Below are 16,850 nucleotides of genomic sequence, written 5' to 3' on the forward strand. Positions count from 1 at the left end.
GTTTGATGTTAAGTGTTGCGTACCGGTAAAGTTCAATCGTCCCCATGAAACCTATTCTTTGTTATGAATTATGCAAAATATCATGGTTTATTGTATTTAACTTTATGGCATAGATTGATTGTGCATTATTCATGTATGTAGTTCTTTTCATTCAACTTAATGTAGTATATGTTTCAAAAATACCTTTAAAAAGAACAATGAATGAAATTGTATGAAAATGTAAATAATAAATTGGTTTACATAGTATTGCTAACAATAACTTTTTTTTTTAATAACGACTAATCTTTTTAATTGAAAAACAGGTCCTTCATGATGGAGAGATAGAAGAATTTGATGCACCACACCTTCTTCTACAAAAGCCAGAGGGACTGCTTCTAAAGCTTGTAGAACAGACTGGGAAGACAGAAACTACCAACCTCATTGAAATTGCCAGAAAATCGTACGAAAATAAGAACAGAGATGACATCAATGAAGAGGTTCAAGCATCCAATCTTGCTGATATCATGCAAGCCATTTCCCAGCATGATGTTGCCATGACAATCGAAGAGCTCGATGAGTTAAGAATGGCAGAGAATAAGGAAAAAGAGGCTGAAAATGGGACTGGTGATAAGGAGGAAGATATAGAAGATGCTGCTGAGAAAGTTAGTCGGGAGGAATCTGAAACAAAAGATCCGGTTCAAGATATTGGAGGAAAGGATGAAGATATAAATGTAGATATGGGAGAACTGGATAATGGAGTTAAGTCAGTAGATGGTCCAACAGGTGAAACACCTGTGGGTGATGTAGATGATGAAGTTTAAAGTGAAGAAAAATCAATACTTCTTGCTGATAAAGACAAGAAGGCAGATAACCTAGATGTGGATGTGGGAAAAGTAGATGAAAATGATGAAGCGAATGAAACAGATAACCTCCATAGGAAAGATGAACATAGAAAATAATTAAACAAGTATTTGAATCAATATGATAAGTATAATAAGCATATTTGACTTTTGCTATTCAATTGTAAAAATACAAATACACAATAGTTAAATTGAATCGCTCTATGGTTTGTATTGATATGCTCGGTAGTTCAATGCGCATGAATTCACATAATTTAAATTGTATTAAGAGGAAAAGACCGCCTATTCACAATGGCAAGTCATCATTTAAAGGTGAAATGCGAGATAGACTCATTCAGACTCATCAGTGGGGACTACTTTACGGATGCGAGAAATCGGGATTACACAAATTTATCGATTTTGAACGTAAACATCTATTTTTTTGTACAATGCTTCTGGGTAACAAATTTATAGTACCCGAGCCGACAATGACCAATGGAGCCTTACTAACTGTATAATGCTTATACCTCACCAACTACCTATACCTTGTTGTGTTTATCAACCTGATATTTATGTAAAATCCGGCTTTTTTTACTTTAATTTTTCATTCAATTGATTACGCAATTTTTTAGATATCTTGTGGGAAATTATTTCACTCTTTGGATTTTAATGACGACAAGGCCAAGCTAAAAGTGTCATTTAATTTTACAAAAGAATCTAAAATGTATTTTAATATTGTGTGTTTGTCACGATAATTTAGTGTTTTTCAGAAAATTTGAGTAGCCAGTTATATGGCTGGCAACTGTGCAGTAAAACGAAAGTATTTGTGACATTTTACTTGATATATTTGGAAAAAGTAGTCGGCATCTAGAGTAAATGTAACCGGCGAAATGGCCGGCTGCCGGTAATTAAAGACAACACTGATAATGGTTAACTAAATAAAATAACTTGCTGCGACTGGATTACGGCTTTGTAAAATTGTTTTTTGGGTCATAATGGTTAGCATTCAATACAAATGTTATTAAAAAATATTGTGTTTTAAAATTAATTTTGAGATTGGGATGGTAGAACAGAAAATGAAAGGGTATACAGGAATGGAAATGAGTGGTTTCCTGTGAGCCCGGGGCGAGTAGATTTTGGCCTGGGCAATTCAATTTCAAAAGTTGGTTGTCCGGCCGGGCAACTAGGTTTTTTTAAAGCTTAAAACAATTCAGTGCAATAAAAATTGAATAACAATTGACCACCATGGATCAATACTAGTTAAATAACATTCATTATTTAGGAATAGGAAATGATTTAATTCAGTCTCATAATAATACATCATGCATTGTACATGTGTAATGTCAGCAATTTTATTTAATTATCTATTATTTTATTAAAAGAATGTATAATATACACATGTACATATTTCTGGGCTCGTTATTCTTTATCTGGGCAACCAAAATACTATAGATGGATGCCCATGCGGGCAACAAATAGTAGGAAGTTCGTTTCAATCCCTGGCATATCATTGTAACTTTATTGATATAAGCATTCCATTAAAGTTGTGATTGAGGTAAGCTTTTTGTTAAAAGTATATTTACTTTTTAGCTCGACTATTATATATGAAATATATATAGTAGAGCTATCCTACTCACCCCGGCGTCGGCGTTTCCGTGCCTGTTAGCGTTAGCATGCAAATGTTAAAGTTTGCATACTACCCCAATTATTTCCTATGTCCCTTGACATATTGCTTTCATATTTTGCATACGTGTTTACCAACATCACCCCAACCTATAAACAAGAGCAGACAAGTGTATCAAGCATTTTGACAGAATTATTGCCCCTATTATACTCAGTATATGCATATTATTGATAAATCTATGTTAAAGTTTGCGTACCACCACAAATATTTTCAATGTCCCTGGACATATTGCTTTCATATTTTGCATACTTCTTAACCAACATGACCCTTAACCTATAAACAAGAGCAGACATCTCAATCAAGCATTTTGTAATACTTATGGCCCTTTTTCCTCTTAGAATATGCATATTATTGATAAATCTATGTTAAAGTTTGCGAACTACCCCAAATATTTTTAATGTCCCTTGACATATTGCTTTCATATTTTGCATACTTATTTACCAACATAACCCCAACCTATAAACAAGAGCAAACAACTATATCAAACATTTTGTAAGAATTATGGCTCTTTTTTCACTTAGAATATGCATATTATTGTTAAATCTATGTTAAAGTTTGAATACCACCTCAAATATTTGCAATGTCTCTTGACATATTGCTTTCATATTTTGCAAACTTCTTTACCAACATGACCTCAATCTACAAACAAGAGCAGACAACTGTGTCAATATTATTGATATTAATCTATGTTAAACTTGCGTACCACCTCAAATATTTTCAATGTCCCTTGACATATTGCTTTCATATTTTGAAAACTTCTTTACCAACATGACCATTATCTATAAACAAGAGCAGACAACAGTGTCAAGCATTTTGCTAGAATTATGGCCCTTTCTCCATTATATTATATGCATATTACTTTAGTTACATAGCCATAACTTTCTAATATATGATCAGATTTTATTAAGACTTTGACAAAACAACACTTACCCTGAACACCACAATTTATTCTACCCAAACAATACCCCACGCCCCAACCCAGAATGCCCCCCCCCCCCCCCAAGTATATGCTGGGGAACATATTGTTTTTGCCCTGCTGGTTTATTGGTAAGTTTTTTTTTGTTGGTTTGCATCAAACTTAAACATGGGCCATAACTTTTGCAATATTGAAGATAGCAACTTGATATTTGGCATGCGTGTGTATCTCATGGAGCTGCACATTTTGAGTGGTGAAAGGTCAAGGTCATCATTCAAGGTCAAAGGTCCAATATAGCGGGGACATATTGTTTCACAAACACATCTTGTTTAAAACTCCTATTAAAGCTGAAATAGTGTCAACAATCTTAATGTACAGCACCGTTTCATTTGCAATCAATATTATAATTTTTCTAATATTGTGCTACATTTAATTATAATGCTTTTTGAAACAAACATGATTTGTTACACACATTTATTTATGATTTTATTAATTAAAGCTTATATTGTGATTCTCTTGTATATTCTGATATCAGGGTCGAGTTCAAAAATAGTTCCGTGAAGTGGTGGTTATAGTTATTAGCGTAGTTAAGAGCAGACCGACTTGCAAAACATGCTGTTAACCTTAGTTCTTCGGAAGCGATCAACTAAACACGCACAAACTCATTTAAATAAAGTGTATGCGAAAGTTAAATAATACCTTGGGATCCGCAATTACATTGCGGTCTTCAAAGCGGTGTTTCGTGGACGATTAAGGTTTTGTTAAGATTAAAGTACGTGTATTTATAGTTGTTAGAGGGTATCTTTGTCAGGATTTGAGGACGGTTAAAAGGCATGTGGTCTTTTTTAGTTTAGTTGTATAGTTACTATTTGGTTTAGCTCGAAAGAGTCGAGAGCCGATATTTAGAAATGTGTGGTTAACAACAACAGGTCTAATTTCTGTTTCAAGAAAGGCACAATACACAAATTATTGTTAAGGAACATAATCTATGATCAACAGTACATTGAAACATTACTCATTTAAACCGTCATTAAAACGAAAACTTTTTATATATTAAATCTTCTGTTGGAAAATTTAGAGTAAATCGGCTATAGACAATATTTCAATTGTAACAAGCGTTTTTTAATATAATCAATAAACATTAGCGTTTTGACGTACAATACCTAAAATGCAAGCATTATCCTTTATACAATTTTCTATTATGTACTGCTTTGCAATAAAGTAGCGCATTTGGTCTGTATTTGGTTTGTATTGTTCTTCTTATTCCTAAGACTTAAGTCCGAACACAAATTTGAGCGTTTAGTTTGTTGGTTTAAAATATAAGTTTAATACATGTTTGTTTAGAGTTTTCATCGTAAACAAGCATACTATTAGTCCGATATTACTACGAAATAGGCTCTTAACATGCACAGCGTTGCATGTCATATCGCACTTACTTGTATGTGCTTGTTTGGTTTTCGATGAGCGTTAAATTACTGGCTTTTGAAACCATACGACACAAAAAGACGCGAAAGTATTTTGATTTTGAAATTTGTTTGCCATAAATATAATGAAGCCAGTGAATCAACCTCGTAAAGGTATGTAACATAATATCATGCATAACGTATTTACTCTAAGTTTTTGGACACTAAATTTGCGGACACTCCCGTTTTTAATTCAATCCAACGACGTTTTTAGTGGGTATACATAGTTTGATACACAATTGTTCTGTAAACGACTCTTCGATAAAGTTGCCTACTCGTTATTTCGGACCCTCAAATACATGTTTTTTAAGCCCATCAGTCTTGCAATCGTATAAGTCATCAAAATAATACTTTATATCTCTTTATTTTAGTTGGGAGAACAGCGAATGTTCCAGATGTACGTATTTGATCAGCTCAAGTTTGACATGCGTATCAAGATTGTTTAACAAATTATGATTCAAAATGGTGAAATATGAATAGATTCACAATACATCGACGTAAAATGAAACTTCACTCTGCAGGTGGTACGCGAAACAAAATGATATCTACACAACATACAACAACATGACATTTCGCCAAAGTATCTATCCGAATTCACATAAACAGGTGCACAAAGATTAAGGTGTATGCCTTGAAAAAACGAAAAATGATTAAGCTAGTACGTAAAATAGAAACTGCGCTCACTTCGATATTTATTTACGCTTTAACACAACTGAAGATAGCAGTGCAGCGATTCTATGTTACTCATGTTCAGATGACTCTATATTGTAATGGTTTCACATGCAATCAAGTAATGTTGTCTATGGTATTGACTTTCAAGATGTTATCTAATGCTCATGGTATTCACGTTCAATAGTTTTATAATATCGGCGCATGTAGTACAAGCACATACAGATGCAAATTATATTGTCGTTCGAACAAGTCTATAATATTCATTGTGTTTGTTCATTCGAAAGAGTCTTCTCGCGGTATGAACATTCAAGCAAGTAAAGATGTCCATGGTATTTGATGTCAAGCAAGTTTATATTCAAGGTTTTAACGGTCAAACGAGTTTATGTTTTCATGGTATTCGCATTCAAGTGAACTGTTTCGCTTTTACTGATATTGTGCACGTTCAAGCGAGAACATATTCTTATGGTATGTAATTATAGTTGATACAAGCCTTCATATAAATATTTCGAAAATTAACTAGTCTATAAATAAACGTAGTATGGCAGTTCTTATTTGTACCCACTAGAGATGCTTGCTCTTTAATACTAGGTCAACTTAAACAGAGGCATTGCCTGGACATGTATCGAACTATTAGTTCGAACTTGTAGATGACACTCAACCATATAATCACCGCGAACACGCCTTAAAAGTTCTGCCTAACACATATTAAGCTTTCTATGCTATCACTTATGACCTGTAAATATAATCATATATAGCAGCGTCTGTTCTCGATTTCATGTGGCAATTGTCAATAACTAAACTAGACGTGCGTCAATGTTTTGTTGCTCCAGTCACACACAGATGACAAATCAAGGTTATACGATAGTTCTGAACTGTCTATCATCAACAATCTTAACCGACAAACCGGCAAACTGTATTTGCGGCAAATTCTAGAGCACCACAGCAGTTTTGAACACCATTTATATTATTCCATGATCATTTTGTGCTTCATTTGTTATACGCTCTTAACCGCACATACAATGTCTCATTTTGATATGTTGAACACATTTGGACGACATAACATGGTCCAAAGAAGTGGCTGCGAAGCGAAATAAATCTGTAAAAATATGTGTTACAGGCTGATTTAGAACAACTAGAGGAGATATGACACTCTCCTTGAAGACTCAACCAAGCCGATTAATGCTGTCACGTTTACCTTTAATATATACATAAAAAATAACAGTATAAGTCGTACAAAATGTCTTTCTTAACTGAATTGAAATACAGTTCCTCGGTACAAAAACGAACATTTCATCAATGTTCGGTGGTTTAATATAGATTATGTGCATGCTTTTTAGTCGTTGATTAAACTACTGCATTAAAAAAAAGCGCATGAAGTTACTGTACATTGACAAGCTCAGCCATTTACATAACAACCATTATATTATTCCAAAAGGAAGTAAACTGGTACGCAAATTGTATTGAATCACTTGCGTAAGTAAAATAAGAACCACATGCCAGTGTTTGAATTGAGCAAACTATACGAGGACTATAAAGGCTTCTTAAAATATGCAACGTGCAAACACGTTGAAGTAGTAATATCTTCATGAAAGGTCGCGGTGGTGTAGTGGATGAGGTGTCCGCCTAGCGATCGGGAGTTCGTGGGTTCGCTCCCTACTCGGGGAGCGTTCTCATTATATCCTCCATAGACACCAAGTACTGGTTCTTCACAGGAAACGGACTGGAAAGTGTCCATATCTGCCTCTTATAGGCCTTCCTGTAATAGTCAGCAATTGACTGTAGGAAGTACGAAGTAAAAGTAGAAGTAGAAGAAATGCATGTACATGAAATGCCTGTATACGCATGTAGTTTATCGATAGTGTAGTAAGCTTGAAATTTCAAGGGATGTGAATCCGATCGAAGGCATGTCTCGAAATAATGTATATTTCCTTTGCAAAGTTCATAATTACTTTATTATGACGGGATACACATCTGCTTAAATTAGTAAGTATCTTGTGTGATACTTGAAGAAAATGTGGTCGATATGCTCGTTAAAGCTGTTATGTCTGCTTTATACACCATCAATGTGTTCATTTTTTTTCAATATTTCCCTTTAGCTGTTATTTACGTAGGCAGAATTGATGCGTTGTCAAATTCATGGACACGTTATTAAATAAGACGGTTCGTATTACTACACGAGTAATATATTTTGGCAATATAAACACATTATACAAGTATTAAATACTTTACCGTTTCACCGCATGTTAATATAAAGGGAAGTCAAGCGTTTTCCTAAACCTCACACATTATTTCAAGTATCATTTCATATTTAACAAATCTTAACGTAAGGAGCTATTTCATACTATAAATGGTTTGTACTTATTTTTAAACTAAGTTAACAATGGCACGGGCGTGATTACACATACATTTGGTCTCATGCATTAAAACTATAGGAAACTGCATTTAATACTTCTTTTAGTTTTTAAAGAAATGTCGAATTTAACAGAACGTCTGACATAGTATTATATTTCTATAAATATTATAATTTTATCTTTAATAATATTAGAAGTAAGTATTGTTTAATGTATACGGATGTTTAATAACACATCATTTATACTGGTCAGAATACTAAAACACACCAGAATGTAGTGATAATAGTAAAACAGTTTATTAAGGTTAACGACCTTTCTTGTTCCAATAAACACTTTAAATAACCCTTTATATTATACAAATTAGCAATGTGTCGTTTAAAAGTGAATATAAGGATCACGAGAGAATAAAAAGCACATAATTTGAAGCAAAACAATTCAGATGAATTAAGATCGTCTTGTCGTGTGAACTGTTTGATACAAACACGTACAGACTCAATAATGACGGCACCGAGAGCGAACGATAATAAAAGTCGTTATCATATCATGGTACGTTTATGTCACTGTTACATCTAATTAATTTTTATGGGCATTTTTCTAATTGTACATTAAACATGTCTAAATTGAGTCAGCAATAAGTATGCTTAGATATGGAACATCAAAATTTATCAGACTCTTATCTTATCGTGTTATTGGGATATGCTGCCGACCTTTTTAACCAGGTTTTTCGAAGGAAAAAAACTGGTTATAGATTGGCGATTGTCGGTTGAAACAAGCTTGTCCGGGCCATAACTATGTCGTTTATTGTGAGATTTTAAAATAATTTGGCATATTTGTCCACCATCATTGGACGGTGTGTCATGGGAAAGAATTACGTCGACATCTTAAACGTCAAGGTCACACTTTGAGTTCAAAGGTCAAACATGGCAAAAAATGATCTTGTCCGGGCCATAACTATGTCATTCATTGTGATATTTTAAAATTACTTGGTACATTTGTTCACAATCATAGGACGGTGTGTCATGCAAAAGAATAATGTCGATATCTCCAAGGTCAAGGTGGCCAGCACTAAAAATAGATTTAATTTGACAAAAGGGGGGTAACTAAGAACAATCAGTAACAATGTACATTTTGAATTGTCTCCCTCTATTAGACTTTTTCTTCAAATTGAAATCAAGGTCGCCACGACTAAAAATAGATTGATTTGACACATGGGGGGTCACTAAGAAAAATCAGTTACAATGCACATTTTGAATTGTCTCCCTTTATCAGAATTTTTTTTCCAAATTGAAAACCTGGTTTTTGTGACAATTTTATCCCTTGTTGATATTTGTACTAGCAAAATCTGACAAACCTGTCGTCGTTAGCCATGTCTGGCGTCTGTTCAAATATAGCATGCATGCCATATCTTTTGCAGACCGGTATTTATACTTATTCATGCACTTTAATGTTTCCTTAAAAACAACACAATTTTCTAACAAGACAAATAAACATGGGAACAAGTAATGGAAATTAAACAAAAGCAATAACAAAAAGATGCGTTTGTGAAAACATATATTTGACCTTTGACCTTGACCTTTCACCACTCAAAATGTGCAGATCTATGAGATTCACATGCATGCCAAATATCAAGTTGCTATCTTCAATATTGCAAAAGTTATGGCCAATGTGAAAGTTTGACGCAAACAAACCAACAAACAGACAGGGCAAAAACAATATATCCCCCAGTATAGACTGGGGAACATAAAAATATTAACTATGCACTGTAGAAAAGGTTTCTAATCGCCTAAACCATGGTAACACACAATATATTTATAAAATCTTAAAACCAACTACTGTTATTGAACAAAAAAAACTCATTGAATCATTTTATCTTAACAAAAGTACAATAAAATAGGCTTGAAGTATTATTAATTGTATGCATAAATGCGATGAAATTATGGAGTGGACTACTACAGTTTTAAACCTTTTAAATTGACCATTATTGCAAAGTAAATGCAACACTTTTCAAATAGTTTGAACTTTCTCAATAGTGCCTGTAAACATGGGAATAGTAGTGTTGTTGTCTAAAGACAATATTACATGTACTTCAACATGATATTTCAGGCTGCACTTTCACTCTCGTCCAGACCGCCATTTCATGCTTCAACAGTGATCCTACTAACAGACATCATCTTGCTCACCCTAGCAACCATTTTGAAGTCTCATAAACTCGTTACTATGATAATGATGTTCAAAATGTCCTGATTCTCTCACCACCTGCGGGACGCGGAGAGGAGGGGCCTGTGGTTCTATCCCCTGGGGAACACTCCGCCCCTTCCGAAGACAGTTTATATTGGGATTATCGTTTGCATGACAATAGTTTTTAGATATTTATTCCTGTCTTATGTAAGGCCTATAGCAAGAGAAAAAATTGTTCAAACTGATGGAATTGTTTGAAGAATGAAATCTGTGATAGGATTTGTGATAACATCTTTTTTGTTTTGAAAAGTATATGTGTACACATAATATAATAAATATATTCAATTAGTTAGATTTTAGGTAGGTACCAACGAAACCATTTTTGTTAACGGTGTCTAAAATTGTTTTGGATATTGAAGAAGAAATACGTTTAAAATATACTTTCTAACTAGTCATTGTGATTTCAAAATTAAATCGTGTTTAGGATTAACACAGTTCAAATGATATTAAAATTTATATGCCCATACCTTTCTGAATGGAAAATAGAACGGACATCATAACTTGATATTGGACAACGGAATTATCTGGGAGATAACTTGATGATTACCTTTGCTAACAATGGCCATAGTTTTTTTTGTACAAATGTAGTTTATTTCGACCTTTAAGAAAGGTCGTCTTGATTCTGTGCTGTTTCGTGTACACAATTGTTATCAACGTATTGGTTTGATTCCTTTAAAACATTTTCAAGAACTATTTTGCATATTTCAATCTTTTATTATTTTTCGGTAACATTTTTTTTTGCTCAGTCGTTTTTTTTATCAATTGTTACTAAAACTGTTGGTAATATATTAACAAATCATTTCTATATTTATTAATTGTTTATATGTTCTTCGAAATAATATGCAGCCATTAAAGTTAGAAAATTGTTGAAACTGTCTTTGTATTGGCCTAAATTTATAAATATATTATTACCTTGAATATAAAGTAAGGTAGGTGTAATAGAACGATGATTTTGTGGCAAGATATATCCACAGATTCACTCCTCACCTACTAACTTTCTTGCGAAGAATGGGGGTATGGGGAACATTTAAAAAATGGTATTTCTTTTTTCATTATTATCCTTTTGATTAGAATATTGTCATGTGAATGCTAAAAAACATCTAAAAGCACATCTTGTGCATATAACAATAAAGCAAATCAGAGTGAAGCTAGTACGCAGATATTGATTCAATGAACATGTTATACAAGTTTATCACCATTTTCCGTTTGACCAACGCAAAGGTGTCTAACGGTCAACCCTAGGCGTTTGCAGAAGGTCTGCACATACAGTAACAGTTTGTGCGTTTATAATTATCGTGCCTCCGTCGTGAGGGCAGTGACTAGTTAGCGTTCAAACAACGTTCATAGCAAGAGGCCAGATTTAAAATCAAAATATGTCCATGATTGGTGCTGCCACTAATAATTGTTTTTTTCTATTATTAAGATTGAAACGATAATGCACCGATGCAACATTTGATTTTTCATCTGATACCTTAATACAATAAAAAAAACATAAGGACTACAGAAGACCTCAAATGCCATAGGTTTGTTTATGATGAAGTCAATCGGATTGTTAAATGCAGAGACCATACAGAGACGTAGATAACTGGTATATACGTTTCGGTTAAATAACTTCATAAATGAGTTAAACATCGTATTTCATACGTATAATGGGGAACATGTCGTAATATATGCTTCGACGATGCTAAATTATAGCTTCGTTGAATTTTTCATTAATGGTAAAAGCAATGTTTGTGGATATTCTACACTATCTCTCATAGTATTGGCCCTCCTCATAGTATAGTGACTTAACAAAAGACCCTAAAGAAGTGCTGGAAAGTTAATGTTTTTTCGTTTTTCAAAAGTCGTAATTTATTTATCCAGGATTATTGCCACGACCATTCTCACGCTTTAAGGTGTTTATAATTAGAACTGAGCCTTAAGTTATTCATTAGGTCATGTTTATTCCAGAGTGATGCTATGATTTTTAGCTCGGCTTTTTCGGAGAAAACCCGAAGTATTGTCATAGCCAGCTCGTCGTCCGCCGTGCTAAAACCTTGACATTTTCCTCTAACATCAAAGTGCTTCCACCTACAACTTTGAAACTTCATATGTAGATGCACCATGACGAGTTCTACGCGCCACACCCATTTTGGGTCACTAGGTAAAAGATCAAGGTCACCGTGACCTCTAAAAAAATAATTCTGACATGCTTCCGCAGCCGAGCGTGGCACCCGTTATGCGGTGCTCTTGTTAAATTTCGTAACACACAATTATGTTAGTTTGTTTATGAATTAATAGTAGCTTTCTCAAATGTTTTTATGCTGCTCTTTTAAACAAAATGTAAAACTATTTTAAGAACAACACGAGTATAGTTTCATTTTTCCATTCAAAATACCATTTTTAGAACAAGCACATGCACAAAGTAACCCATCTTAGCCACCAATCAGAATAGCCGATATTATGAGAACCATTGTAAATGGTACAGATTACTACATGGGGCTAAGTCTAGTCAGTATTTTGTCGAATAAATGTCGATTTAAATGCAGTTTTCGTTGCGTAGACATTTAACTATATATTGACATATACCAAATGCGTGTTTTTGTATTTGTTCATTTACAAAATTCATATGTATTCATTAAGAGCGCCGATACTTCGGATAGATATGCTAAATGTTTTTTTTCGGGAAAAGTAACTCTCACCGGTTTTATTGGTGAACAAATATGTGTATGTTTACTAAAGCGAAACATGTAAAGTTTGATACTTTTCAAGACAATTTAACATTCCACTGAACAGCATAAAAAACAAGAAGAAGAAGAAGAAAAAAATACAATATATATGTTTTAAACAAATCTGATGTAATCTCTTGCACGTACGTTACAATAGTAAATAAATCTTTCATAGCATACATATTTACAACAAATTTCCAAAATAAACACAGATACATCTTTATTTATTTCATGTAAATGAGTGGATAATAATACTGCATGCTACCGGTAATCGGATAATATCACTCCAGTTCGAGTGAAATGATAATGTTTGGTCACCATACTCCGTCCTGGTGCCACGTTTTTTTTTGGACACCTTGTAAATAATAATAATATGCAAATAAATTATTAGTAAGTGTCAAACTCGACCTGTTCATAAAAAATTCAAACAATATAAATTCAACCAATTATATATTTTGTCCTTAAATTATATAATTTGATAGAAAGAAGTTCTGGGTGTCGTGTAAACGTATGCTTAAATAGACAAGCAGGTTAATGACATTCTTATTTACATAGTTTGCGCTCCACTTTTTCCTGTTACAAAAATAAGTCAATTGTTGGTGGAAGTTAGACAAGAATCATTTATAACGTAAACATGAAACAAATGCAGAAAAGTAAATTCACATTTATAGTCACATATTTGTTATATTAATCTTCTTAAAAACTATTTACGTTTCTTTAATGAGGGATTTAATATGATTATATTAGCATAAACATTTCACCACAGTCAACAATATATAATGACGTCTGATTGATTGATCGGTCAATGGTAATTAATGAAAACGACGTCAATTTTGATTGCGTTATTACGTCCAAGAAAAGGGTAAAGCATTATAGCTTTAAATAGTTATATAATTATTCAGACCAATTCTTATAATTTCATAGTAGAATAAAAAGAAACTTGTCGTTTCAGTGTTGGTAAATGCGGTAATAACAAACGGTTGGCTTTTCGTTTCGATTCTTCTATTCAAACCATTCGGGCGACCGCTCTCGTGGTATAATTGTTACGAATCGGAACTCCAAATTGGTGGTTATTACTGCAATATCCAAAAGTTAGTAGAAAGGTTTGTCTTGTAATTAAACAATGTTAATTGCACTGCAGTGATATAGATAGAAATGTAATTCCTTCAAAGCATGGAACGCCTAGTATATTCACAACAACTATTTACAAATGGGCCGTGCTCTGTTAAAAGGGGGTTTAATGCATATGCGTAAAGTTTCGTCCCAGATTAGCCTGTGCTGTCAGCACAGGATAATAATGTACGACACTTTCCGCCTAAACTGAATTATTTAAAGAACAGACTTAATTTAAACAGAAAATATCATAAAAGCGGAACGTGTCTTCCCTGATAAGACTTTGCGGACTTCACAGGCTAATCTGGGACTACACTTTACGCACATGCATTTAACCCCCTTTTCACAGAGCACGGCTCAAATTAATAGAGGGTATTTGTTTGCGTTCTGGAGTAACACGGTATAACCCTTAACAATGTTTTGTTTGATTAATACCCGGTTTAATACCTTAAGATATTATTTTCATATACTAGTAAGTAACTTCTAAGACATTTAAGATTCGTACTATGTTCTCATTGATGTGTTCTGTAGTAATTGGGTTAAACATTAAAATTTCAGTGACACGCTGGATTTCAATGACGATTTAAAATTGTTGGTACTACTATTGGCCCTAGTAATAGCACAAGGACTACGACCGTCTTTGTTTAGAGTGCGTTTCACTAAGCTGCGTACGCAAATAATTTCCGTAAATATTTGCGTACGCAAATCTTGTTCTCAAAATAGCGTTTAACTTAACAGCGTGTATTAACGCAGTGCGTAAATTATGTCGTAAATTTACGCCAGATATGTACTTCGCGTAAATCAGAAAAATTTGCGTAACCTCCCGTTGTAAAGAGGCTGAGTAACCTGCGTATTAGGAAAAGCGTACCCTTCCGTCGTTTTAGCATTGTGTGTTGTTAATGTTGTACTGAGATTCTTAATTCTCATTTGAATTTATTTCAGCTAATATGTATATATCTGGTATCGATTTTGTGAGGACTATACTGTAGCCTGATGATCACAATGTGATATCGTAATTCTCACAAAAATCAATTCCAGATATTTGGTAGTGGTATTCAGTATATGAACCATACATTGCTTTTCATGATGTTTAAATGTAAAGTGAATCTACTCCAGCTTATATGTAGATGTCTGGTTTCAATTATGTGAGGACTATACTGTAGCCTGATGATCACAGTGTGATATCGTAATTCTCACAAAAATTTATTCCAGACATTTGATAGTGTTGTTCTGGGTTATAATGTGTTTGTGTTGTTCAGATTTTATTTACAGGTCCCACGCCCCTTCACGGAGTCATTTTAGCTGGACCTTTCTGGGTTATAATTAGACAAGATGCAGGTTATATTAGTCTTTGACGGGTTTGACCCTAATTTCCTACATTTATATTTAACCTATTTACCGGAGTTGTAGTTAGTCGAGATGTGTGTATATAGTTTGAGTTTTATTTAGTACGTCATTGGAGAACGAGTGGCACGGGCACGTGGTTTATTATCACGCTTTGCAAGGTACAGGTTTTGTCTATATACGTATTTTTGATATTCCGTTATGTTAAGGGAGGTAATTTTTTCAAGTAAACGCGATATTTTTTAGAATGCCTTTTTATATCGCTTTTTTTATTGCTTAAATGTGGATACGCAGCTAGTTTTAAATTTAATTGCACCAGAAAAAAAAATCGGAGAAATAAATATTGATTGTAGGAAAATATGTACGAAATACATTCGTCACAATCGGCTCGGGGCGCTAATTTGTCTTTGCTGCATGTTATGAAATTCGTCTTCAATGTATATTATTTTTTTGCCTATTTTGTGTTATTGTAATACATTTTATCAATATATTACAATTTAACACACGTAAAAATCGTATAATCTCGCTTTACAGTAGATACTGTTGCAGACGATTACTTTCTTACGCGTCCGCGCGCACCTGACAGGCTAAACAACACTTACACGCAGCGTAAATTTTGCGCACTTTTTAGTGAAACGGCGTACGCATTAATTTACGTTCGGCGTAAATTCTATGCGTAAACCTAAAGTTGCGTAAATATACGCTATGTTAGTGAAACGCACTCCTACTAGGTTTCTATAACCTCAGCAGAAACAAGGTGTAAAGCACGGAGCGTATATTGACAGGAGTTGAATCGAGTATTGACCCTTACAGTAAATACTTTAGTAAATTCAATTTTATGCAAAAATGTATCATCCGATTTTATTGGTTTATACGTTATCTTGTTGCTTATTAATTCCTCTTTCCAAAAAATATAACTTTTAGTATATTTCCGTTTTTATTAATGGATTTATAGCGAGTTAAACACGAGAAATAAACATTTTATGTTTTACCCCCGCGCGTTTAACCTTGTCGATACTTTGTCACGTGACCAGTAGCTATCGATTAGCGTACATCGAAGCGCCGAGGTTACATTGTGTCACACCGGTCTTACTGACGTAGTGACGTCACCATTTATGTATAGAATGCCGAGGTTATACATTTTGATGTACCCACTAACGTCTTTTTTCTAATGTTACTTTTATTTATCGGCCGATTTTGACAAATTATATATCATTAGAGATAAATATATATGTAGTTTTACTTCTAATTTGGGCAGCCCGCTGAGTTATGACTTTAACTTTTGCAAATATCAGACCGTTTTAGAATCTATATTTACGGTAAACATGGTCGTACTTTATACAGATTTGTAGCGGTTATATTTGGAGTTCTGTTTTTAAAACTACATCTTGCTTAGGAGAATATAATTCTGTATACAATAGAAAAAAGGGTTTAAGAAAAGAGAATCTAGGTTGACATGTTCGTACTTTATTCCGATTAGTAGCGTTCATATTTGGAGTTCAGTTATAAAAATTACATCTTGCTAAGGAGAACAGAATTCTGT

General features: G+C 33.7%; 1 protein-coding gene across 1 annotated transcript in view; it reads left to right on the plus strand.

Annotated features, from left to right (window-relative positions):
• The window catches only part of LOC127833973 (ATP-binding cassette sub-family C member 4-like), a 50,875-nt gene extending 46,946 nt beyond the window's left edge, over positions 1-3,929 (plus strand). The window contains 1 exon segment of the mRNA XM_052359496.1: positions 303-3,929. Coding sequence (XP_052215456.1) covers positions 303-800 — 498 coding nt within the window. The 3' untranslated portion in view covers positions 801-3,929.
• Positions 3,930-16,850: the final 12,921 nt, after the last annotated feature.

This window comes from Dreissena polymorpha, chromosome 6 (genome assembly GCF_020536995.1).
Source record: "Dreissena polymorpha isolate Duluth1 chromosome 6, UMN_Dpol_1.0, whole genome shotgun sequence".
Lineage (NCBI taxonomy): Eukaryota > Metazoa > Mollusca > Bivalvia > Myida > Dreissenidae > Dreissena > Dreissena polymorpha.